Genomic DNA, 27,905 nt, shown 5'->3' on the forward strand with positions numbered 1-27,905 from the left:
AATGAGCAAAAATTTTGTATAAAATAAACATTATACACAATTTATACACAATAATTCAAATTTTCAACTCATATAATAGGAGATACTACTTATCTTTTTCTATAAAAAAAAAAAAAAAAATCATTCTCATTAGAAATCCATTTGTTTAAATAATAGTAATAGATCATTGATTCTTTCGGGCCATTTTGTGCCTGGTGGTTCCAGGGCTTCATGAATTCTTCTTGGTACTTTTCTTCTAGGGAGCTTTTTAAACAAAATGATGAGCCAATCACTTTAAAGTGATTGTTTTCCAAATCAGTCCAAATTGTTTGCTATTTAGCTTCGCACTCAATTAAACAATAAGTGAAAAACAACGTTGGCCAAGGGCTGAAAACGTTCTCGTAAAATTCCTTCAACATAGCAAGGGAAAAGGTTACATAAACATTTACTATGTGTGTGCAGAAATCACAAAATTTACACGAGCACAGAGAACACAGATCCGGTGCTCAGTATATGAATAGTTTTTATAAATAAAGTAATTATAAAAACAGCAAGTTTAAAACATTTTTGGGTCAGATACAGAGTTTATGATCCCTTTTTGTTTGTTGGTCTTTTCTTTAATGGCAACTCACATGAAGGCATGTAGTGGATGGGGTTGGTTATAAGAAGAAGTTTTATACTGCAATTAATTTGCCTTACAGAAATTATAAACTGCTCCTTTAACATTTTTTGTGCCAGTGTGACCCATTTCCAAAGTTTCAGATTTGAAATGTATGTACTTTGATAAACACCATTTCTGTCAAATTAGCATAGGCCAATCTTTAATCATGAAACATCCTGGTTTTGTCAGGTTTTTTTTTTAATATATTAGACAGTATTGCGATTACATTATATATTAATATAATCCCAATATGCAATTTTTTCCATACCACACCACTCCATCACCTACACAACCAAAGGAACACAGATTCTCTTGTTAAGAAAGCATCAAGACATCATCAGTGAAAGAACAGTTGCTCCATCCAATCTGCAGTTGACACAACAGAAGCCCGTTACTTGTCTTTTCCTCCATATTTACCCCATCCATCAATACGCGCTGCCGTGTCCGTGTGTTATTACCTCCTCAGTCCATTTCAGACGATCACGAACTGTCATCATTTCAGCGCTCGGCTAATTCAATCAGCTCTCCGTGATGAGATCTTTCTCTGGATTTCACTAGTCACAGTCAGCATCAATATGAAGAAAAGAAAAAAACAACATCAACACAATCAAAGCCATAATGTTGTTGAGGTAATAATCATCCGCTGCAATAAAATTACAGCCGAACAAATGGAGCGAGGAACATCCGACCGGGCCGTTCACCATCTGCCGACGACACCACCAACAGCGCGAGGGTTTCCGAATCAAGATGCACGTATGCCTCAACTTAATATTTGATTTTATGGAATAATAGCAAAATGCAAATATCAGGTTTCTCAATTCCTAAGAGATAAACACTTCGAAATTAATGTTTTTTCCTCAAATGGTTTATCATTTTCTCTCTGTTTGCAGACTGAAAGTTACTCTCAGAACTACTTAGCTTAAAATAATAAATAAAAGTCTTCAAGATGAAAAAGATTGCACACTGCTTTATAAAACTTTTATAATGTGTGTTTGCATAAGCTACATAGTGAACCAAAGCTTTGTTTTCAGCCCCATGTGAATTCATGTGCCTGCAGATTTTATCCTAACGATTACACCTGAAAAAAGTTAACAGTGAAAGAAACCTTTAAAGGTGCAGTGTGTAATGTTTAAAAATGTTCCTAGATCTGTAATAATCAATATAATCATTTTTAAAAAACTAAACAATAAATTATAGAGTAATAATATAACAATACCCTGGATCCAGCTAGTTTAGGCGACTTTTTGCATTTTTCTGGCCCTGAAATAAGCTCCGTCCCCGGCCAGAACACAGTGGCACTGTAATAGGAAACAAGAAGCATGTGCATTCAACTGTACACCTCGCTGCAAAACTAAAAGTCCATGGCGTGGAGTCAGACCTGGTGCAGCTCCTCCTACACGGGTGAATCTGGGCAGAGTCAAGCCAAATGTCCAGGAGATGGAAGGGGTTTCATGTGGTACAGCATTGTGTGGGTTCTTATAGGAGGTTCTGTAGCAAGCACTATCTCAGGCTTGGTTGAGGAAGGCTCGTCTTTTTTTTTTCCTTGCAATTCCCCTTGCAGGCAACAGAGGGCTCTATAAATTACAAACTGCTCCTCTAAAAAACTTTAATCAAACGTCCAAAATAGTAAATCACTAAATTCAAGTCGCACTGAGCTTTTGAGAGCCGCATTAAAAATGTTAACAAGACAAAATAAATCTTGTACCATCATAAGCCAGTGCCTTGGTCAGTGCAGAACTGAATTAACTGTAACAGCAGATCTGATCGCTGTGTGTGTTTGTTTTGAGTTCATATTAAAGGCTAGAAGGAGATTCTGAATAAAACCACAGCAGCATGGTGGGAATTTAAATGCTCTCCCACCTGTCTTGTTTATCTCTGACGTGAGTTACCTGAAGACTTGTTATGAACAACATGAGGACTGTATAGTGAGCAAGTGTGAAGAGGATGTTTCAGTGAGTGAGTGTGTGTGTGTGAGTGTGTTGTCTAAGAGTGGGCACAATTATCAAAGTCAATCAGCAGCCATTGTATCCTGAGAAATCTTCAAGAGTGTCTCTGCCACACCTCCTTCCCGAGGCAAACTGGTGACCCTTTCTTCTTTTATCATTTTCCGGGCTCGTCATTGGTCGCCAAAAAGCGTCGTGATTGTGTCATTTATGCCAACAATTACCGTCTAACAATGCTTTCTGTCCTGCTCTCCTCTCTATTCCTCGTTCTCTCAGAAAGGCTTGATTGCACACTGTCTCTAGCCTTCATCAACAGATAGAGGAGGCTGGGAAACATCAATGCATCAATCCCGAGGCCAACTGTTGGAAGATGTGGATCAATCAAATCTCAAACAAAAGGTAGAATGAGAAAGAGAGACAAGAGAGAGAGAGATGAGGAAAGAGTTTAAGGCCTCACTGCAGGAGCTCCAGTAGTAGCAAGTATTATGGTGCAGCTGTAGAAGCAAAAGACACACCAAGAGACCGAAATAAACTGCAAACAAAGCTGATATTTTCAATCTAATTAACTCTTAAATAAAGAACAGATTGCCCCCGGTGGTACACAGGTGCAGAAATACGGGGTGCAAGAGCCAACAATGCACTTTCCCTTCTCTCACAAATCATCTCCAATGAGCCAAGACACCACTATCAGCCACACAGGCAGTAACGATTTAAGGGCAAAGCAGAACACAGGGGCGTGTAAGAGGAGTGCTATGTGAATCTACCCCTCCTTTCAGAGTCTCATCTTTAATATCTTTACACCCTGCAACAATCCAGAATATCAAAGGTAGCTTCCACCTGGTATACCAGCTAAATCTTAGCATCCAGAGCCTCCAGGGTAAGAACTTAAAGGGCCAAGCACAGACTGCCTCTTCAAGACTAGTCGGACTGTTTCACTTAAATCACTACATTCTACACTATGGACAACAAAGTCATCAGGTTGATGCTTTTAAGACAGAGCAGATTAGTCAGATGGCATGGTTGTCCACTGTGCTACCAAGTAGTCACGTTGTAGTAAAAATGTTCAAAGTTTCACTCCAGCAGGCAATCTATCGAGACTATGGATGCAAAAAATGCAGAAAAGCGTTCATTCAGAGATCATGAGTTTGAATCCTGACGATGCCACAGCCATCCGTGGCTGGGAGTGCATGAGAGCAAAGTTGGCCGTGCTCTCTGGGTGGGATGGCTCTACTGTCAATCACAGTGACACTAGCCGATTGTGAGCACTGCTAAGATCATGTATGCAGAAGGGGGTGGATAGTGCTTTCTCCCAAGTGCGTTACGCTGCCCTGTGAAGCAGCGGCTTCACATATCTTAAAGAACGTGTTCAACTTGATCATCCCTGATTAGTAGCTGTCGTATGACTGGAATGACTAGCCTTAATTTGAATCTTCAAACACTGAAAAAATTTAATCTAGATTTGAATCTAGATATGAATATAATAAATGCTTAATTTTTTGAGAAAATTTGACTTTTAAAACGCAAAAATCTGTGAAAGCTAAAATAAACAACTCTGAATTTCAATGAGGTTTATTCAAAACAAATACATACAGATTTCTCACAATAATATATTTCAATACTCTGAATTCAGTAGTGTTGTTTTTTAATTATTACACACTGATTTTTTTTTTTTTTTTTTTTGCTTCCATGCAAGACAAGCATGGTGGGCTTTCTACATAACTAAAAGCCAATTTGAAATTTTCTTCAATCTGAATCAAGTAAGGTACTTTCACACCACAAGGCCCAACTGCTCAATTCGAACTTACTCTCAAACCCCATTTTATGTTATGTTGCTCTCATTATCACATTAATGTTGCTGATATCCTACACTACTCTGAACAGATTACACTCCCAAACTGACCTGCATGAGTAAAAGAACTATGGCTTTCACAAGAAGAGCCCCGTGGAAGAAGTGGTACGTGATGGAGGTAAGAGTAATCCTGTGAATTGAGAAGTTAGCATCAGGTTGTTTCTTTCGCTTGCATCCCGTGCCATTTCTGTTAATATTGCTGACCCACAACGCAATAAATATTGATAAAGAAAGAAATCGAGCGAAGATGGACGGAGGGAACGAATTCAGGACCAGCGACAAGGACGAGTCTCTGAAGAGAATAAGCGATCGTACATTTTTTAACTCCACAAGGCCATTTAATTCTCATGCAATTATTGACTTTGCTGCAGACAAAGTTCAATTTCATTTCAGGCACCAATTATTTATATAATAAATCATAATAGTGAGGTTAGCGCAAGTCAGGTATTGATCGCCGCGTTCCCAGCTGATCTGCTTTTTTCCCCTGTAACACGCATGATGTGAAAATGATCAGGCACTCTATACCAGCTCACATCAGCTACTGTAGGTTTCTTTTATAGTCTATAGGGAGGAACTGAGTATGTGAGCACTGAGGCCACATTGTAGTGTTCAGAAGTCAGAGATTTATTACGTGGAGAACATGAACACCTAAGGCAAATCAATGTTTGCTTTACAATATGCACAATAAACACATCTTGCAAAAATCACAAAAAAAGGCCCTTTGGTTTCTTAAATCAGATTTCAGTTAAATCAGATTTTTATTATCCATCTGTGTGTCCATCACTTTGAATATACTCATTGCCAGCCCATATGAGGCAACGATTCATACAATTCCCACCCAATTTAGCATGACCTGATGTTGAAGAAAGTCTAACTGTTACGGGTCCTCCACTGTTGAGCTTTTAAACAGCTGAGCTTCACAACACACCAGGAGATGTTCAGTGAAATATTCTCTAACATGCTCAAGCATTTCTATCACCATGAAAAAAAAGGTCTAAAAGACAGCTACTCCCCATGCTCTCCCTAATCTCTCTCTCTTACATCTCTCTCTCACTCTCTCTCTCTCACACACACACACACACACACACACACACACACACACACACCTTTCTGCCGGTGAGACAATTTTCCATTTGCACCTCTCCTGCTCCATTGTGCTTCATGAGACTGACAGAAAACATCGCTTGCCCTCCCGCGGACCGTTCTCTCGACCCGCCAAACACTATCTCCCATGCCTCCGGGGAATGGAGCTATTATTTATAAACAAGATTGCTAATACAGAGTTCTCGCTCTGCTTTGTTGTGTTTAACTCCCTCTATGGCCTGAAGTATAAACTTAATTTATAACCAGCGTTTGCAGGAAACCAGGGAATGTTAGTTTTCTGTGAATAACTCGGTTCCCTACAAACCTCTTTATATATCACAGCATTGCTGAATTCTGGATTCTGATTGGTCTGTTTCCTTTAGTGTACGTTTTTATGATACGTTTATTACACGTGAGGAGCATAGAAGCTTCCAGCAGTCTCCATCTCTCCATTACGAGCAGCACTCCCTTCTTCTCATTAGCTTTATATGGAGAAATGAGACGGAAATGAGACCTCCATCGCATCCAGTCATTTCTCCTCCATTATCCTGTGTGCTTCAAACCTGAGTGTCACGTCTGGAGTACAGTGCAGGATACGGAGAGTGGAATAGAGATGCAGATGTGCACACATGTTGAGCGGTAATGAACCCTTCGGATGGAAGTTGCGGATTAATTGAACTGTATAAGTCATGCTCGAGCTGCGAAGGCTGTAATTAAGCTTCAGAGGCTCATGTGTGTTTTTATAATAACTACCACAGCAGTGCCTTCACATAGTCCCAGGGGGAAAGTAGCGAGAAAGCGACAGAGGAGAGAGAGAGAGAGAGAGAGAGAGAGAGAGAGAGAAGAATACAGGAGGAGAGAGTGACGTGACACACACACACAGACACACACACACAGACACACAGACACAGACACACAGACACACACACAGACACACACACACACAGACACACACACACAGACACACACACACACAAAACTAAAGCCGTTTTGCCCAGACAGGACCTGATTAAATTCTGCAATATTCATGATGTTGATTTCAAGATGTGTAGATTTTACTCTGTCACAGGAGCTGATAAATACCAAATACAACATATTCAATTACGATGTAAAACGAAGGCACAGCTCTACCACCTGCTGTGTCTATGGTACATAAGCAATAACACACAACAGACCATGCAGTTATACAAAATAATCCATCCCAGGATGATGTTATAGGGCCTGATATGAAGCCAAGTGTATATCAGCAAGATCAGGAGTTATTCCACTTATACCACAGCTATCTATCCACTATCCACTTCTACCACAGCGATCTATCCATCTATCCATAAGTTATTCCTCTTATACCACATCTATCAATGATTACATTGTTTAACTTATTAATGAATGACATGTCACGACTTTTCAAAGTTTATTGTTTTAATGCTGATTTGATTTAGAGATTTAATGCTATGGAACATCCATGAAACAAGTTCTTGTTACCACTTACGTTACAGCATCTACATTTTCCCTCTTTTTCACACTCTCAAAAAAAAGCAGCTTATCATTTTACTGAGAAACCTAAAAGCATATATTTTTTTTAAAATTCCTCTATCCTGAAGACTCTCTCGTACTGGGAAACTTTACAACGCTGTTACAAAGCAGTGACACTCGAGACTCTTTCCATAAACGTTAAATAAACATATTCTAACAAAAAAAAATTCACCACATCTATGATTATTAATTTTTCTTTGTTAAGCAATGTTGTTGGTTTTTTTTTTAATCTATTCTGAATTTATTATCAGTCGTAGATTTTGCGGCGCGTCCACCATGTAAGTCCCCGAACGTTGCCTTTGTTTGTCCCACAAGCTTCATATCGGACTGTCTGTAGTAAAGTAAAAAAAAAAAACACTGACTCCTGCACCTTTTTTGTCCTAATGCACAGCTCTGCTCTGAACAGATGAGACGCCTGTTTGAACTTGAAACAGGAACAATATGCGTACTTCTCTATCCAGTCATCTTTAAACCATCAACATTAAGTCAGTGAATTTTTGGACTGTCATCACTCCACTAATCTGTCCAACAGGGCAAGTCTTTTCTGACAAGTTTGTCTCTCTCTGTAGCTAACCTCTGGTCTCTGAGCTTCCTTCAGCTTATCACACTGGATAAACTGAAACAAAGAAAATGCAACAGAAGCCTTGCTGATTCTAGTTTGGAAAACTGGAGCTGCTGAATTACAGCTATTTTTTTGTTTTTTAAATACATTGATCAACTCTGCTACAGTATTTACCGAAGCACTCTGGTCAGCTGAAATTTGATGACGGTTAAACTATAGCCAAGAGCGTCATTTGGCTAGAAAGCACACGAGGCCATTCAGTGAGCTCGGCTCTTCCACTGCAAGCTTAATTAAAGCCAGTGTGAACCATTTCTCCACCAGTCTCGATTCATATTTCTAATCTACGCCTTCAGAAACCCTTGAATGGCTCCTATGACAGCAGGATGAAAACAATGACTTTCCAGACGTCTTCCCTACAGCTCTCGCTAAACTTATTTCACTTTTTAAATGATTCCAGTCCTTCAATCATCTTTCCCTCTATTCACCTCTCAGACTGAGGCCCAACGCTTGCTTTTGTGACAGGCTAAATGAAACAGGGAAATCTCATCTCCTTTTTATAATGCTTCAAGGCACTCGACCATCCAAATATTTTTTTCTTCTGTTTCACTCTTTAAAAAACTGCCAAAGGGGGTAAAAAGTGCAGAGTGCAGAGACTATTTGTTGTTTTGTATTAATCGGTGCATTTTGCTCGTCCTATTTTCAGCGGGTGTTCATGAATGACACCAACTTTCATACTCAATTTGATGAAAAGGACGGCAGGAGAAATATTAGAGCACTGCTCTATAGCACTACATAAATCTAAAAAACTTCATCGAGCTCCTAAAGCTGCCTTTTTGTGTCTTATAAACTTTAAGAGAGAGAAAAAAAAAGAGAGGCTGGTGAGGAAACGACTGTTTGCGATAACAGGAAGTAACTTGTTTTGTGGACGTTCCACAACATTAAATGTAACAGCCAAGAAATATGAGGGATTATTGTTTAATAAACTAAAAAGTGTCCTTATTAGCAAACTGCTGTGGCATAAGAGGAATAAAGCACTTAGGAACATGCTGCTATAGGAAAATAATCAACTTTGGTGTGTTAACAGTAAACTCGCTTCATCATACCACCTTGTCATGGATTATTTTCCTATAACGAAACCAAATGTTTTGGACAGAATCAAAACTTTTGGTTTAAAAAAAGTCTTTATTTACTGAGAAGCATCAGTCTTTCACGCCTCACTCTCACTTTCTCAGGTTTCTTTTTTCCAACACCTCTCTCGCTCATCATTTCGCACAGCTTGTGACTCTGTGGAATTGGGTGCGGGGAAAGAAAAAAAAAAGCACAAGTACTGCTGTCAAGCACCACTGATTGAAACTGCAAGGTCATCCTGACATGAGAGAAGAGAGAGAGAGAGAGAGAGAGAGAGAGAGAGAGAGAGAGAGAGAGAGAGAGAGGAGCTGAGACACTCTCTGGGGTGGCTGTCTCACCCCTGCGTATGTGTGTAGGGAAAAAGGAGAAAGTGTCAAAGAAGAAACATCAGGAATAGAAGACACAAGCAGTACACAGCAGATACATATCAGAGGGCAGCTTTTTCACCTTGAGGACTTCATTGTCTTTCTCTCCTCCTCTCTGTCACCATCCTGCCCCACCCCGCCCACCTTCCCTCCCTCCCTCCCTCTTCTTTCTCCACCTCCCGTCCCTCCTTCACCCTCGCACTCACCTTGTAGCTCTCCGCTCTTGCTGTAAAGTTCTCGCCGCTGTTCTCGCAGGTACGCGCTCATGCTTATGGCGTGGGAGGACGACTCAAATCTGCAAAGAGAGATTTGTGCATAAGTGCGAAAGTTTGCACACCCCTCATCATACTTCATACAGATGAAACCAACAAGACGTGAATTTGTAACAAACAACGTGTGATAGGATATTAAAATCTAATTCATTCATTCTTTTTGCAGTGAGAGCTTTATCCTGGTTAGGAGTCTATCCTGGGAACACTGGTGTGAGATGGGAATACGGCCTGAATGCGACGCCAGTCCACACACATACATACGCTTGGTCACATCTAGGGGCAATTTAGCATAATCAATCAACTTACTGGTGGATTTGATTGATTACGGGAGGAAACCAGAGAACCTGGAGGAAACCCACACAGACACAGAGAATGTGTGAAACTCCACACAGACCTAAGCTCAGGATTAAACCCAGGACCCTGGAGCTGCATGAGACAGCAACTCCACTGAAACCAAGGAAATAAAAATTTCTGAAAATATTTGTTCTTTTTTAGTCCAATCTTCAGTCACATCTTTATTTCTTCCATTTCTAAATTATAGTTTTCAATAATGGTGTCCCTAAACACTCACACTAAAATTTTACCCATTTCCAGATCTATAAAAGTCTAAAACTTTCTAATAACTTTAAAGCAAACTGCCTGAGAGTTTAAGCCTGGTTTAAATGTTCATGTAATAACTAAGACTTAAAGTAAACAAAGTGTTGATTTATTTCAGCCATCAGACACCATAACGAGATGTTAGTAAAGCATGTTAATGAGGATGCAAACTTTCAAGCTCTGCTATGCCTGAGATTCAACTGCTGTATAATATTTGTGCTGTATCAGTCAATGAACATGTAATTAAAGAATGAAATAAAACACGTTAAAACAAAATAGAATAATTTCATACGTATTGTATAACATCTTTAAAAGGTCATTATGCGTGGGTATGTGAACTGTGCTTACTTGAAGAGAGACTGTTTGGGTCGAAGTGGTTTCTTCTTGGCGAAAAAGGCTCCGAAGTCACCGCCGGTGCTCGCGTAGGAGAGCTGGGCTGAGGGTTCGGCTGCACTGCGCGTGTTCTTTACATCCAGATAGTCCATCAGGAGCACCTGCCGGAAATACACACATGAATAAAGATAACATGTTGAGGGACTCAGGTTCTAGTAGTAATAGGTTACAATTTTACACCTCAAGCGGATTTTGTGAGAAATCATAAATATTTTTCATGCCAAGGAGTGTTAATAAAACTGAAATGAGAATGATCTTCATGACCTGGATCAGCCAAACTGAATGATTAACTTTGTTTAAAAGGGCAAACCCCAATACATAAATATCTGTTAAAAGAGGCTCCGACAGACGGAGGAGGAAAAAAAGTTAAAGTTCTCCAATTTTGAAGTGCTCCATAATTTAGTGGCCCAAATGATGTGGTCTATTTGCAACCCCGCATGCAGGAAAAAGAATGACACGGCACATGGAAATACATCTGACTCTTAACGACATGATTAAACCTGGAAAAAAACGAGGTCTCATCCACATCCATCAAGCATCACATGAAGCAGAGACAGCTCTATTTGAGCCGGCCTCAAACTCGCCAGTTACACCAGAGTCAGTGTATTAATTACTAATGACCATCTGATTCACTGACAGAGTGAGCTGAGTATGTAAGCCCCCCGACTTAATTAAATGCCAACGGCTGCCTGATGAAGGGGCTTCAGCCTACTTAAATTACATTACGCTGGTCTTGGAGGAAATTAAGTATTAAGGGCGACCAAAGTAGACAAGAAGAGGAAACGCGGATAGAGGAAAAAGAGTCCGAGGGTCAACCAACAGATGCATCAGAACAAAGAACTTTCTCTGTGTGTGGAAAAGAAACCAGAATCAATGATGTTATTTCCCAGGACAAACAAGTCCTGAACGAATGAACATACACAGTGAGGCGTTGAACTGATGTGAAGTTTTGTTTCCCCTCAAGCATTTCCGTTATCCCAAAAAAAAAAAAAAAAAAAACAAGGTTGAATTGTTTGGAGTATTGACCCATGAGCTCTCCCGCTACCAAGCTCTGGGTTTTCACCATCATATCCTTGGGCCATCATTAACATCCCGCCAGCTTTGTGTATGAAATCAGACCAACAGTTCATTGCCGAGAGTAAAAGAGAAAGACAAAAAGGTTATAATTCTCATATTATATTTACCACAGCTATCTTCCAGCTAGTGCTATGAATCTGCAACTGTGAAGTTTATATCCCAAAGTCACCTTTACTGCAAGATAACTTGGTGGATGTTATTAAAGAACGTTTCACGCTGAGAACAGCGTGAGCGAGGCGTAGAACACTTCAGTAGAGTCTCTGCATACAATAACTTTTCCTTTGGAATAAAGAATAAAACAATTCATTCATCTTCAGAGCTGCTCAGGGTCAAGGTGGATCCGAAGCCTAGCCCAGGAATGCTGGACAAAAGGCGAGAAAACAGCAAAAACTGAAAAACAGTATACATCATGGAGTTTGGGGGAAAAGGTTCTGGAAACCTGCTAAAAAAAAAAATGACCAAAAAATCTCTGCCAATAATATACTTTAACAAAAATGGCAATGAGATGTTATTATTTGGAATATTTTTTTAACCTTGAATTGGCAAAAAAAAAGGGGAGGTAAGAAGCCAGTTTAACAAACGCAGCAGAAAAAACAGTGAGTACATGTAAAGATGTCAAACCTCACTAGATAAGCGTGATTTCTCCAAGGTTCGATCAAGTTTTCGGATATCCTGCAAGCATCATCATCAAAACAAAGAAGAGCTCTTATACACTCCGTACAGAAAGATTTCCTACTGTAAGCTTATAATTCTTTAAAACTTGGCAGTAATGTTTTTAGTAGACATGTGTGTCTTTCAGTGGAATGAAATTGAAAGTGAAATTTTTAAATGCAATTTTCTCCATTTTCATTTTTGTGTGACTTTAAAATGCTAGAACTTTACTTTTGATTGTTATATCATCAAAAGAGAAACAGTTCAGGAAAGCCTGTAGTTTTCATAACAATATATATTAGAAAATATCAAACTTTGACTATGGGACCTAATTTGATCCCATATAGATGCATTGATTCTATGGGTCTACACAGTTGTTAATAGAAAAAGTTTGTCTTTAACCAGGATGTACATTTCTTTTAGAAAAAGAAAGTTATACTTTTTTCAACTTAGTGATTGAAGATTTAAAGAGAACTCCGAATTATTGATTTTTTTTTTTTATTTACTTACTCAGGGCTGCTTTTGGTTTGTTCTTTATCATTTTAACTTTTCATGTTTCAGTGGTTCCAAGTGAAATCATCACAGTTCTCCATAACAGCATGGCTTTAAATGCACAGGTTGCAGTCAGGAGTAACATGACTCATTTCTGTTTATCTGGCATGGCTTTAGATAAAAGATTTAAAAAAAAAAAAAAAAAAAAAAAAGGTAAAGTTAAATGAAGTGCCACTAAAAAAAAAAAAAAAAAAAAAAAAAAAGACCCATCAATTAGGGCATCACTGAGAATCACAACCTCTCACCCATTTAATAAAGCCTTGATAAAGAGCCCCAATTGACCTTTCAGCTGAAAGGGGAAAGAAATCATAGAACCGCTCTTGCCATGAGGAAGATGCTCAATCTCCTAGGAATCCCACCATCATGTTTTTGCAGGCTGTTTTTGAATGTTTCGTAATAACCGGGTTTAACACAGGAGGGAAAGAGCCAGACAAAGAAAATCAATATTCATGGTTTGTTCCAAGAAAAGAGCAGACAATCCTGGGAGAAACAGCAAATGCTTTTACACTTCAGACAAAACACTTAGCTTGAATCCCAGAGTCCACACACACACATTTGGGGGCGGGGTTCATAATAATAGGTTTGCTTTCACAAATTCCTTCCCAACTGTGGATCATTTGCACAATTCCGGGTTTGCAAAATAGGCATTAGGTTCATCCATTTGATGCTTTTTATTATTTTCCTTTGGTTCCAACACTCAAGTAGTGAAGAACAGCACTTTTGGATGTGCAGGAATACTGGCAAACGAGAAGATGCTCTTGTATACGAAGATTTTTAGCCAGAATGGGAGACGTTTTGCATGATGTTCTCAGTCCAAGCTCCAGGTCCTGAAACAGGAAGTAACATGACAAGTTGAACCAATCATGTACCTCAGCATGTAGCACCAAGACCAGATAACTTCCACACACGATGTAGATCGCACCAAGTTTCTGTGGAAGCGTGTGCCAGACCACCATTTTCAAGAGGACCAGAAAACAGACCCCTCCTGGACCACTCGGAGGCTCAAAAACAGCTTTCATAATTTACCAAAAGTACCAAAATCTCAAGGAAAACCGGACAGCGCCTGAAGAAAAAAACACAAGTATAAAAGCACCCTAAGAGCTCTAAGACTGGTTTGTGCGTGAACGTTGGTGTCGCTGTACACTTAGCATTTACCTCAGTGGGATTTTACTGTAGCTGTAAATCTGTACAACCAGGCAAAGGTTAATCAAAATGAACCCTAAAAAGCCCTAGTAGCTTGTCGTGAAAGTGGCGTCCTTAACGTAATGAGTGCAGAAAAGCAGCCCTCTTCCAGTCTATTAGCCAACAAATCAGGATAATTAAATCAGAGCACAGTGCTGAAGGAGTTTCAGGTGTGTACATGCACTCCTAATGTCAAGCACCAAAAAGTGCATTAAGAAATTAAAGAAAATGATGAGGCTTATTTCCTCACGCTTCACCCAATCCAGAGTGAAAAGCAAATTGCATTTGCTTCCAATTTGTCCTTGAAAAGGGTAAGAGTTTTCATTAGAAAAATAGTAGTTGTGACTGAGATCACACTGTGATTCTATTTCCCTGAACCATAATGCTGCAGGAGAGTGGAGAAAATAATAGAAAAAAATTAAATAGCAGAAATATTGCTGTTCAAAATCTCTGCTTACACATTTATGGGAATCTTCCAGTCTCCAGTGTCAGTGCTTCGCAACTGTCAGAGGTAAAGCTGTAACTTTAAATTTCAGACACTAAAGTTTTCGGGACAGAGGAGTTTACGCTTTGGAGTTCTTCTGTAATGTAAGATTTTTTTTTGTATTATTAACTACACAGGAGAGGCTGGTGAGGGAGCCTTAATAGAGGCTATAACCACAAGTGATAACAGAAACTAACTTGCATGGACTTTCTACAAGATTAAATGTAAGTAAAGAACAAAAAGTATAATGTGTCATTCTTTAATAAATTAAAATAATGAATTGTTAGCAGTGGCAAATTGCTGTGGTACAAGAGGAATAAATCACTTTAGTCCATGCTGTTATTGGAATAGTATCGACTCTGGGGTGGTAACAGTAACTCCGCTTCTTACTGATTATTTTCTCATAACAGCACGCCCAGACATTTTATTTCTTACATATTATTAACCATAATACAGTGTTCCATCTACAACTATTGTCAAGCTGTATGTTTCAGCAAAACCAATATGAGCTTAATAAAGCTGAGGAATGTGTAAAGGACATTAGATATCGGATGCTGAGAAACTTCCTTCTACTTAATTCTGAGACAGAAAGACAGAAGTACTTCTACTAGGGCTAAAGCCAGCAAAGAAATATGCTCTCTGATTGTGTAGTAACTCTGGATGGCCTTTCAGTTACATCATGTGCAGCAGTGAAAGACCTTGGAGGCGTTATTGATTTCAGAGGTTGGTTTGAAGGTCATGTAAACAACATTACAAGGGCAGAATATTTCCATCTCGAACATAGCTAAGCTGAAAAATATAAAACAAAAACCTGCTCATGCTTCTGTTTCCTCTAGGTTAGACTACTGTAATGCCTTGCTGGATGTTAATGGATGCTCCAGTAGGTGCATAAACAAGCTCCAGTTAGTCCAGTTAGAGTCTTTACGAGAATCACACAAGTTTGACGACATTTGATCTGCACTACACTGACTCCCAGTAAAATTTAGCACTGACTATAATATAGACTGAATAGTCTCAAGTCACATTACGTGAATGAAATTTTGGTCTATTATGATCTCACACATCTGTTTTGATCAAAAGCGACAGGTTCTTTATTAGTACCTAGAATAATGATGATTATAGCAGGGGGGTAGAACTTTTTCCAACAAATCCCCTCAGCTCTGAAACAGCCATTTAGCATTTGGGACTCACACACAGTCTCAATCTTTAAGTCTATTTTGAAAACCTATTTGTTTAGTCAACCATTTTGTTAAATAGCTTTGTTCTTAGGTAAAGGTACAGATCTGTGGGGTTAGTAACCACTCTGGGTTGTTGACAATAGAGTGGTGGGGCACTACACGTCCCAGGACGCCTTCATGCCTGTTAATGCACATGTACATTTATAAAATATTTCTATTTCTATATTTATTAGCCATTAAAGGGTTATATCTATATTTGTACCAAATCTATTTATTGCTTTTTTTTTTTTGTCTTGAGCAAGTTGGTACAAAATTTTTGGATCAAAAACATCTATTATCATACTTTCTGGCTTTTCCTTTTTTTGCTATGCTGCCATAGCTAGAGTCCCTGCTTACACCTTCTCACAATGTACATCCTTTTAAACCACTGAAGGAAAAAAGCATACCTAATCATCTGTTCTCTGATGTTTGTGCCAGATCATGACATAAAGCTTTTGCACTTGTAACTAACTTTCTACTGATGTGGAAAGTCCCACATGGATACTGTCAAGATTTGCACTTTCGAAACAGTTTATGCCCAAGTCTCACTTTTGCTTCAGTAGCTAATCTCACCTGGATACAGCAGGTACAAACCTGCAGTACTCATAAAGACTCTCCTGTGCTCTTCCCAGGACTCTTATTCACAATCTGCGCATACTGAACATCCTTCCAAAACATTTAGTACAGTTTGTCTTTAGTCTTCTACACCTGTACACTGTAATGATTTATAATCCTTCATTCCAGGGTCACCCTGAAGAGGACAGAGTCCCTTTAGAGCCTGGTTACATTCAAGGTTTCTCCCATTATCTTGACGGGTGCCGATAATTCTGAAGTTGACTTTTGCTAAGCGGTTAAACTTTCTTCTCTCATTTTCTGAAAGACGTCTTTGCACCATGTCATCTCAGGGAGCCTTTCGATGCTGCTGTCGCCTCTGGCTTGCTCATAAGTGATCTAAGTCCACATGCTTTGTGAAGGTGTCTATTTTTAAAAGCACTATACAAATACAACTGAATTTAATGGATTTAAATATCAGCAACAAATGAGGTACAGCCAAGCTTTCCACTCTGACTATTGGTTACAAAAGATTACGTGTAGGAACAGTTAGGCTTCTTACTTCAGTGTTTTCCTCAGCGATTAATTGTGACATTTACAAAGGATAATTATCATGAGCTACAGTGCACAACTTTGCCATACTATCAAATGCAACATTACACACTGCTATAATTACAACATCCAGCTGGCATAAACCTGCAGGCTTTAATGTAATTAATTAATCATCAAAACATAGTGCAAAGACATCTTTCAGAAAACGAGAAAGAATAAAATGTAACCACTTAGCAGCAGTCAACTCCAGAACTATTGGCACCCGTCAAGATAATGGGCACTGTGAGTGTGTGTAAAGATTATTTTATAAAAATGACTCAATATTTCCCCATAACACCTAGAGAAAATAATTTGCTCTAACAAAAGTCATTCTGACAAAAAAGTAATAGACTTTAAAATAAAAGCAAAGAAATTTCCAGTATTTCACCATTTGGACTTGTTTTTTGTCTATCTTAAATTAACATTCTTCATCATTATTAAAAGAAAATCACCCTAGAAAATCACACTGGCATTATAATGAAATAGATTTATAATTAAAGAAAGAGCAGAAGTGTTTCATACCAGCTTCCTAGTAGATTCTGACAGCATGTCTATCTAACTTTAATATTCTTTCTGGAATATACCACACCCAAAATTAAGTTAATCTGATAAAATATTATTAAGTGGTTCCTGATTTGAGAAAGACATCTTTGCTGTGAAAGACAATTCCTTAGTTTACTAAGTTCTAGTAATCTTGCCATTTTACATTTTGCTCATTTCTGTGAAGGGTGCGAATACTTCTAGAGTGAACGGTATATGCTTGTATTCTCCTTCACAAAGTCACTTTAGATAAAAGCCTGTACCAAATCAATAAATGTAAATCATGCCCAACTGCCATTTGTTGTGCAATATTGTGATGTGCATTAGTTTTATGTTAAGGCTCTTTGTACATTTGATATTCAGCCATTTTACACCAAAGCCTTTGGGTGGCTCTGTGAACACATGCACCTTCGACAAAATAATAATTGAACCTGCAGCATAAAAACCTGAGTGCACTCATACTGTAGACAATAAAAATGCCTGTAACTTATTAGCACTATCTGTTAATGGGTACTGCTGTGTGTAACTAGTCATGCTATGAAATGTAAGGTGCTAATTGCAGCCTTTTGTGATTAGGTAACTGCAGAGAGCAAAGGTGTGTTTTGATTAATATATACTTAATTTATTTAATTGCACAGCCCCATTCTGCACCCACTCAATCATGATTTTGACTTGAGGGCACCTTGAAACATAGCCTGCTTTAGTAGAAATCTATTAGCCTTAAATTCCATGATACACTCCACATACACGCCATGAATAGAAGAGTTAATATTAAAAAAAAAAGAGGCATGATTAATCATGTAGTATCGATTACACAGCACTTCTCAACATCAATATGCAAATAAGATGCCTCAGGCAGGACACTGAAATGACACTTTGATTAAAATGTTAAAGCAACAACAAAAACGTGACTACGTCATCTTTAATTAAAAACCAATCAATCAGCTAAGCGTTTCATTTCTGCCTCGCTGTTATTACACTGCTGCTACCAGTGAAGGATGCATAAATATTTAAATAATGTTTACTATATATAATGTTGGAGCACACAGTACATTTGTCCCGTTACATCAGTATCAGAGATGTGATATGTATTAGAGGAAAATGTAACAGAATTAGGTCCAAATTAGTCTTAGTTCTTTAACTTCGGGGAATTATTATTGATCAAGGACAAAGGCACATACATAGCCCAGCCTCTTGGTGAGGATCTTTCTTCAGATAAAAGTTTGCGTTCGCTCTGGACCCGGATCTCTAGATTCAAAAACTGCCCCTATGTAACGCTAGCTCACATTCTTAACACATTTTTTGCTTTGTACTGTATTAAATTATACAGCTGTCTTTTTCCAGCATTTAACTCTCTAGTTTCAGTGAGCCTGTGCCCATGATAGCCTCAGATTGCCTCTGATTCAGGGTGCTGTGCATTCTGAGATGCTTTTCTGCTCACCATGGTTGAAAGAGTGGTTATTTGAGCTACCATAGCCTTCCTGTCAGCTCAAACCATTCTCCTCTGACCTCTCGCAACAAAAAGCTGTTTCTGCCCACATAACTGCTGCTCAATGGATGTTTTTTGTTTTTTGCACCTTTCTGTGTAAACTCTACTAGAGGGTGAAAAGTCCAGGAGATCAACAGTTTCTGAAATACTCAAGCCATCATCTGGCACCAACAATCATGCCATGGACAGTAGTAGTATTTAGTATTATGTTGTACTAGTATCTAGTAATAGTAGTAATAAAAATAGTAGTAGTGGTTGTAGTGATAATAAAATTTAGTAGTAGCAGCATTTAAAAGTAGTAGAATTTAGTAGTATTTAATAGTTGTAGTAGTATTAATAACCTCATTTGTTAGTAGCAGAGGTACTATGGAGTAGTAGTAATAGCATTTTGTAAGAGTTTTAATTGTCCTAGTGGTAGTAACAATATTTAGTAGTAGAAGTAATAAAGCAGTCACATACAGTAGTAGTAGTAGTAGTAGTAGTAGAATTTTGTAGTAGCATTTAACTGTAGTAGTAACAATAATTAATAGTAGTAGTAAAAAAGCAGTAGTAGTATGGAGTAGTAGAAATATAATTTATTTAGTAGTATTATAATAGCAGTAGTATTAGCAGTAGTATTAAAAAGCAGTAGTATGTAGCAGTATTTAGTAGTAGTAGTATGGAGAAGGATCATTTTTAGTACCTATCTGTCATAGTAGTAGTAACAATATTTTAAGGTAGTAGTAAAAAAGTAGTAGATATACAGATAGATAGACATATCACTTTATTAATTCACATAGTAGTACTACAATTAATACTAAATATTGTTATTACTACTACTACTACTACTTTTATTTAATTGTAGTAGTAGTACTAATTATGTAGCATTTTGTAGCAGTATTAGCAGTAGTAGTATGCAGTTGTGAAGCATTTGGTAGTAGTAACGTACAGTAGTAGCAAAAATAATAATAGCATTTAGTAGTATGTAGCATTAGCTGTATTATTAGTATTGAATAGTAATAGCACTAACATTTACTAATAGTAGTAGCTAATGACTAATGAAATCCCAGGTGAGGAAGTGAGCCATAAGTAATCACATCCTCCAGAGCAGTGTCTGGAAATTTGCTTCTATTCCGAACTCTTCTAATGTTTCTCATTTTCATCATTTCGCTAACTCACCATAATGTGTTCAACAATTTATATGATTAACAGGTCAGCTCTCCCAGTGCCATGTCTTACTTTAGTCATTATGAAATTATGACTCACCACATTTACACACAGAGACTGATGTGCTTCTCACGGTCGCCCAAATACAGCTGTGAGAGAAACTTCTAGCTCTTATTACAACAGATACTGAAATCTTGTATTCAACTTTTACAGCATGGAAGCTATAACTTATTCAGGTGAAAATATTCTGCCCTCTTGTTGGGCATAATTCTGATACGTCCCTAAGAAGGAAGTTGAAGGATTTTTGAAAGGAACAGACTTAGGGTATATTCACAGTACGCTGAACCGTGTCCAGGCCCGCTTGAAGAGGTGGGCTCGGGCACAGTCCAGTTGGACTCAGGCACGGTACACATTTAGTGTGATCACTAGCACAAAACTCTAAACATGACGTCAATGATGCGACTGTTCCACTTAACAAACATGGCGGCAAAGGGATCACTCTGGTCTACGGCAGAGGTGCAGTGTTTACTGAACATTTGGGAGGATGAGAATATTTGGGTTTATAACATGTCTGGTTCTCACCTCGCTGATGAACAGGAGTTCTAGTCAGCGAGTAAAGCTGCAAATTCCTCCCTCAAAGTCAGCTGCCCCTGTAAAAATATTCTGATATGTGCAGCACAATTAAGTGAAAATCGCTACGCTGCATAAGTGATAAATCTATTAGGCAATCTGTTAGGCATGTGAGAGGGCTGTGTGTCACCACGCCCCAAATGACTCCAAATTAACCACAATGTAAATAACGTTACAATGATGTACTCCATTGTGCTGTGCCAGAGTGCTGTTCTTCCTGTTTTCTTCAAAACAAAAAGTCGCATTGTAATGACATAAGTGTGCTCAGGCCTGGGACGTTAAGTGTAATGTAGGGGAGTGAGGAGGGGAGACTATCATGCTTGGGCACAGGACAAGGCAACCGGGCCTAGTGCGAGTACGCCCTTATATGCACTGATATCTCCAGTCTGTTGAACCTGCACCATTTTTGAGGTCTTTCTATTCCAACTCTCTCATTAGCAACATAAGATCATTACAATTCCAGTCAATGCTTCCCAAAGCGGCCAGTACAAGCCAAGTCATTTGAGAAAGACACACACGCCACAACAAAATGCTTGATTACAGCCATAATTAATGAATTCCAAAGGCTGCGCTTTTCAAAAGAACAACCAGCAGATTTTGGGTGAATAGCCTGAGGACGGAGGAGCGTGGGCCTTCGAGTGCTCCGAGACAGAAAGAAATTTACCACACACTGCCGCAATTATTTAACTCTGCAGGAAACTCTCATGAGTCTACGAGTGTGATGCAAACTACAGCCATTTACAATACATCATTTAGACTAAAATACAATAATGCATTTAGCTGCCATGTGTCTGCTGTTTACACACACCAACACTGTGGTAATTTAGCTTTTCCACCCACGGGTCTTAGTAGCACTGACATGCAATGAAAAGGCATCAGACCAGTTTCTCCAAGGAAATGAGACTCAAGCTACAACTAAACAAGTTGTCAGAATGGATCATTTGTAATGACCTTGTGTTTTTTGCTCTCTCTCACTTTCTCTGTCTCTCTCTGGCTTCATGCATTCTCAGTTCATTTAGTTATGCTGCTCAGATCACGAGAGCACACACATATACACACACACACATACACACACATACACACACAATGTGAGATTAAAAACCACACAGTCACGTGCGTCTTTTCCAGTGACAGCTTTGCAAACTTTCTCTGTTCTCCCAATGCATAAGTGTGAAGCAGCGAGACGTCACATCAAAGCCGTTGATTCATCAGGCGTCAAGCACTTTAAAAAAAGAAAAAAAAAAAAGAAAAAAAAAAAAAGAAAAAAAAAAAAAAAAGGCTAACTGAGCTGTGCACAAAACAAGAGTGAACACGACTCCCCCAAACTGGCTGTGGTTAAATGAAAGTGCAATGAGATGCCTGACTGATTCAGTGTCCGCTAATAAAAAAATTAAGCTTTGGGCCTGCGGTTCAAAGGATCTCTAAAACCTCCTTCTCGCTCGTCTTCCGCTGTGTTTACAAACTGTTTATATTCTCTGTTCATTAAGCACAGCGTAGGGCTGGACTCCAATCGCCTTGGGTTTCACAGACATCTGGAGCAGATATAATTTCACAGTAATAATCAAGCAATAGACTCAAAAATATGGGGGAAAAAAAAATGTGTTAAAAAAAATTCTTCTTCATAGTTAGCAGCACATCCCAAAGCAATATAGAAGAGGTGTTGGACTCAATCCTTAAACCACTCATTCATCTTATAAAAACCCTCTTTTACTTTTTAAAATTATATATACATATTATATATATATATACATATTATATATATATATATATATATATATATATATATATATATATATATATATATATATATATATACATATATATATATCTCAAATAATTAGATAAAAAATAAACATATAAATCAATAGAGTATGATGAAACAATACAAATACTTGCATCAAAAAGCATTCACCCTATTGTCTGGAGCTCGCAAGCTCAAACTGTGACAACGCCACTGCCATCTGTGGCCAGGAGCCAAGTGTGGGAGTGAAGGCTACTCTCTTAGCCCCGTCACTCAGTCACGCTAGCCAATCGTCTTATGTATGTGGAAGAGAGCAGATAGCACTCTCCTCCAAGCGTGACGCAGCATGAGCAGCAGCTCGAAAAGAAGTTGGCTGGTGTCACGTGTCTCAGTGGAAGCACGTGTAGGTGGTTCAGGGCAGCTGGTTAGATCTGGCAGGTTGGTCAACATGGGCAGAAAACTGAGAAAAATCAGAAATAAATGTTTTATGCATTCGTAAATACACTAATCTCAGAGGAAGGTTTTGCATTATACGATACCGATAGGTCCGTTAACTTGATGGTATGACCAAGGAACAGTGTTGTTATCTACTGTAAAAATAATTCTAACCCAAAACACATAAAATTAATTTGCCGAATCCTCACATTCTGTTGAGTACGATAAATTCACACAATAGCAGCACAGCTCAGTTTTCCTTCCAGCCAACGAAGCTGTCCCTGTTGCCATGATTGCTTAAAGTCCTTAAAGTGCTCTGAATGTGTTCTACAAATACACATACAAAAGTAGATACGCTATTGTTTTAAAAGAAAGCTTGCTGGAAGGCTGTACAGGACAGTGGCTTTTGTTTTCTTACTAATGAGAGCAAGTGGTCAGATATAAAGATTGCAGGACAACCAAAAACCACGTTTAACATGAACATGTGGCGCCACTTGATGTATTTACAGTGTTTGTTTATTCATCCTTAGTAAATGCCTGCTAGGGGTCGCGGAGGTTTAAACTAGCCTACTGGATATTAGAATATATCACAGGCAGGTACAAACAAAAATACTAACTGCATGAGTTTTGCATACATCTCTGGTTGAGAACTGGAGTGATGAAGCTGAGGTTGAAGAACTGTCAGTGCCAGAATTCACCATGCTGACAGTGCTGCCATTTTAGTAAGGAGGGGGTGCTTCTGGTTTAGGCCACACCCACTTAGTGATTAAATTCAAATATGGATACAGTTACAGATTTTAGAGCAAAACAAACAATACTGGCTCCCTTAAAAAAATAATTCTTTTAGAAAAAATTTTAAAAACTTTCACACATCCTTTAAATGACCGAAAAGGGAGCAGTTAAGAGAATGAGAAAGACTCAGGAGGAAGCCTACAAACAGAACTGATCACGTTTTTCTCTCATCCGTCCACCCAGAAGTGTCATGTCTCCTGTTCAGCTGAAAGGTCAATGCACGTCATCTCTCTCTCTCAGGAGTGGGAATGGAGGGAGACAGATTAAACCTGGCCGAGAAGCAGAATGAAAGTTGAGAGAGACAGTGAGAGGGAGAGGGAAAGATAACAAGATCCCGTCTAAGCACCAGACGAACAAGAGGTTATCGACATGCGAACATGTTTGCCATGCCCATGGCTCATTCTCACCTGAGACAGGGTTTCATTAAGCTTTTCCTCTCAAACCACAGCTCATCACTATATCCAGGGAGCTGAGAGTTGACTAGTCCATCATGATTTACCGCAGGGCTATTAATATACGTCCACCCATTTTTCTGCCTTATTAAGCAAAATTATTACCACTAATCTCATCGCACTTTGTCATAAACCCTGTTCCTGTTAAAGGCATATTAAACCACAGCACCAATGAATTCTCGATTCTGATTGGTCCGATTTATTTTCTATAACATCAGCTCTGACAGTAGCGCAGCGGCAAATCATAGGTTTATCATTATCGTTTCTATAGACATGTATAATGGAGGCGCAACATATACGGATTTCAAAAACATGTGTATCGTCTATATGGTGATACTTTCTGTAAGATGACGTTTATTATAGTCACCAGCGTCAAAGGTAAAGCTGCAATTTTAAGGTTTACAACATTTTCAGTACAGAGGGGTTTGCGTTTTTTGGTTTCTCTGTAATGTAATTGTTGTATTAATTTCAAGGAACTTACAAGAGGAGACAGAAATAGAGGCTGTTCCACAACATTAAACATAATTATAAACAGATAAAAAAAAATACAATGCATCATTCGTTAATAAATTTTTAAAAAAGTTGTATATCTACTAGCTTATTTAGAGACATAACCAACTTAGCTCATACATAATACTAGCGTAATCAGCTAATTAGCACAGAAATACTTTAGAAAATGTTCTAAATGGGGAATTTAAAAAAATATATTAAAATTTAACTTTTTTTGTTAACAGTCTGATATAATTAAAGCCAACCATCCAAGAGCAGTTGAGCATTAAAAATTATACATTTTCCTTTTTTTGCTTTAATAAAGAAGACTTTTGATATAGAGGGATCAGCACCAGTTCATATCTCCGGGTGAAATCATTACAAGCTTTGGATAAAATTGTCATAAAATGCTGGAAAAAAAATCGTGTCTTGGCCTTGAGCGTAAAAAAAAAATAAAATTAAAAAGAAAGTTAAAATGTGGAAGAAAAAGCCTCAGATGTTTTACTTAAGGGTCTCGTGTTCGTGGCGTTTCCCTTTACCTGAAACTGCTTTTATCTTCCTACCACAGTGATACCAGCTCCATTACAATTTTCTTTATAATGATACATTTTTTTTCACTGACCTGAGATCAGTTTTATTCTTTCTTAAGACAGCGTATGTGCTGATCTACTGCCCGAGGCAGCTGGTGCTTAATCATCAGAAGAAGCGTGCCAAACCTGCCAAGCTGTCTTTGTCACTTACTTAAAAAAATGATGAGAAAAGGAATATGGTGGAGAAAATAATAATACAAACGACTAAATGTAAAAAAGCTCATCTCTCTTTATGAGAATTCTAATCGAGAGATTATATTACGTGCCATCACAGTGATGGCTGAGTTTAAGCTGCGAGACTTGTAGAAAATTAAAAAACTCTGCTCACACTCCTCTTGCTACTGCTTTACTATCTCAAGCCTTGCAGACACTGCACGATATTAAACGTAACTATAAATGGATAAAACAGACACCATGTCTTTCTTTAGAAACTAAAACTAGAGATGGCACAAAATCACTTTTTTTCTGATAACGATACCTTGAGTATCAGACGATATCGGTACTCATCTGATATGAAAATGATAGTTATTCAATTATTTTTGGCAGCATTTCGCATCTCTCAAAAAAGGACAAAATATATAGATAAAAGCATGACAACAAAAATGCATTTTGGCAAATAAAATAAAGTATAAAGTTTAAATATTATAAGAAATCCTAACAAAATACACAGTCAAGTCTCTTTATATCCACTTCCAACAAATTAATCTCCAAAACCAATTTCAAAACTTTCCATTTGTTACAGGATCGGAAGGATTTCTTTTTTCTCCTATATCTGATCTACTGTTTTTTGTTTGTTTTTTTTGTTGTTTTTTTTAGTAAAAAGAGATAAAACACTTTGTGATATGCTCTTACAGAAAAATAACCAACTTCTGCTTAGAGCATTTCTGACCTTTAAGTACTTTAAGCTTTTATCCATGCCTGTTTTTGTGTTCATGCTATTTCTCTGTGCCTCTATATGTGTCTGTGTATGTGTGTGTGTGTGTGTGTGTGTGTTTGAGTGTGTGTGAGAGAGAGAGAGAGAGAGAGAGAGAGAGAGAAAATGGAACAGAACAACTTTTCCATGATTTCATATCCAATCCATGACTTGCGTGTAATCAGAAGACAGATTAAAAAACATTTAATTAAATAAATAAATAAACCTGAGCTCAACCTAGGAGAGGTTTGACTCCATGTTTTCAGTCCTTTCCTACACACTGCACTGGTGTGTAACACATCTGTAGAATGTGTGTGTGTGTGTGTGTGCGTGTGCGTGTGTGTGGTGTGTTTTACATGTGACCACTCGCCACAATGAGTTACAAACCTGACTAAACTGTGTGTCATTCAGTATTATAGATTAAAATACACACATTACCTCTTCCAGAGAAGAGATCACGATAAAAGATCACGTTCCGCTGAAAGCTAACCATGGACACTCTCTTTCCCTGTGTGTGTGTGTGTGTGTGTGTGTGTGTGTGTGTCGCTGTGTTACTCCTCGTCTTGGCTGATGGAGTGATGACAAACCCATTTACTCATTCTCAGCCTCCACAGCCACTCTCCTTCCTTCATTTCATTTAACTGCTCTCCTGAACGAACACACACACACACACACACACACTCTCTGCCTCTTTCTCTCCTGAGATGAAATATAATAAAACACAGAAAGAGACGAGGAACTGCAGGAACAAGAGATGAAAAGAGAAACACTGCAACATTTATTCATCATTTAATGTTCTAGACACAGAGAAGCCTCTTAAGCACTTTTAAATGCACATACACAATTCTTGAATGCACCATATAATGCACACAAGGACACACCCACACACACAAGGACACACCCACACACACACCCACACACACACCCACACACACACCCACACACACACACACACACACAGACACACACACAGACACACACACAGACACACACACAGACACACACACAGACACACACACCCACACACACACAGACACACACACAGACACACACACAGACACACTGTGCATGGCACCGTTTATCACATGATGCTCAGTGGGGTTCTGTGTCAGCTGTTAACCTCACCTGTCCATCAATCTGCCACTAAACTCTCACTCCCTCTCACTCTCTCTCTCACAGACACACACACACACGTGTCAATGTTTCAGAATTAACATGCTCCAAATTAAGCAAGGCGTGGAAGAGAGAGAGAGTGAATATCAGCGCTGCACTCAGCTCCACACCTGTCTCCTCTAACAGCAGCAGCACACGGAGCTCCTGTGTGTAATGAGATTGCACTCCGCCTAGTTACTAACGCTGCTTTTTTGCCAGCTCTGAAATCATGGAATGGAAGTTTTGGCAGAGAGAGATGTGTTTTCTAAAACACTGAGAGTTCTTTTCAACATTTCACGCTGCGGCAGGGACGCAACACCATCAATACACATTTTACTCACAGCGAGTACGGGTTTTCTGTCCATACTGATACTGAAATGAGTAATAATCAACCAGGGATCATCATTTTATTCACTCCGTTAACGTTTCCAGGGTTCACATAGCAGCTATGAAAAGCACACGTGTGTGTGTGTGTGTTAATGCACTTACACTACTAGCCTTTTGCTTTTAGATATTTATATATACTCTTTACTAGTTAACACCATTATTCTTTATAAGGTAAACTAGCTGATTTTGAAGTGCACTAGCTAGCTACATTAGATAGCTAGCATCCAGTGGAAGAGAAGCGAATTTTGTTTCACTTCTGTGCAGCTGTACTTAAAAGACTTTTTTGTTTTTACTGAGTCTGAATGAACAATAGTGGCTGATCTTCAAGAACAACTTACTGGGAAAGAGCTGTTAATTTCACTCATGAAGACATTTTGTTTGAAAGTATTTTTACGAGTAAATTAGCATGGTACTGGACTGATAACCAATACCAAGACCACTGTTGATGTCTGTCAACTCTCCAGTATGCATTTGCTTG

The 27,905-nt window shown here is 38.5% G+C and overlaps 1 protein-coding gene across 1 annotated transcript in view; it reads right to left on the reverse strand.

The window, feature by feature from the left end:
• exoc4 (exocyst complex component 4) overlaps positions 1-27,905 on the reverse strand; it is a 154,380-nt gene that overhangs the window by 97,055 nt on the left and 29,420 nt on the right. The window contains exons 8-9 of the mRNA XM_034313148.2: positions 10,321-10,466; positions 9,310-9,398 (exon numbers count right to left, since the gene is read on the reverse strand). Coding sequence (XP_034169039.2) covers positions 9,310-9,398; positions 10,321-10,466 — 235 coding nt within the window. The remainder of the gene's footprint in view (positions 1-9,309; positions 9,399-10,320; positions 10,467-27,905) is intronic.

The sequence above is a fragment of the Pangasianodon hypophthalmus genome, chromosome 18 (genome assembly GCF_027358585.1).
Source record: "Pangasianodon hypophthalmus isolate fPanHyp1 chromosome 18, fPanHyp1.pri, whole genome shotgun sequence".
NCBI classification, from domain to species: Eukaryota; Metazoa; Chordata; class Actinopteri; order Siluriformes; family Pangasiidae; genus Pangasianodon; species Pangasianodon hypophthalmus.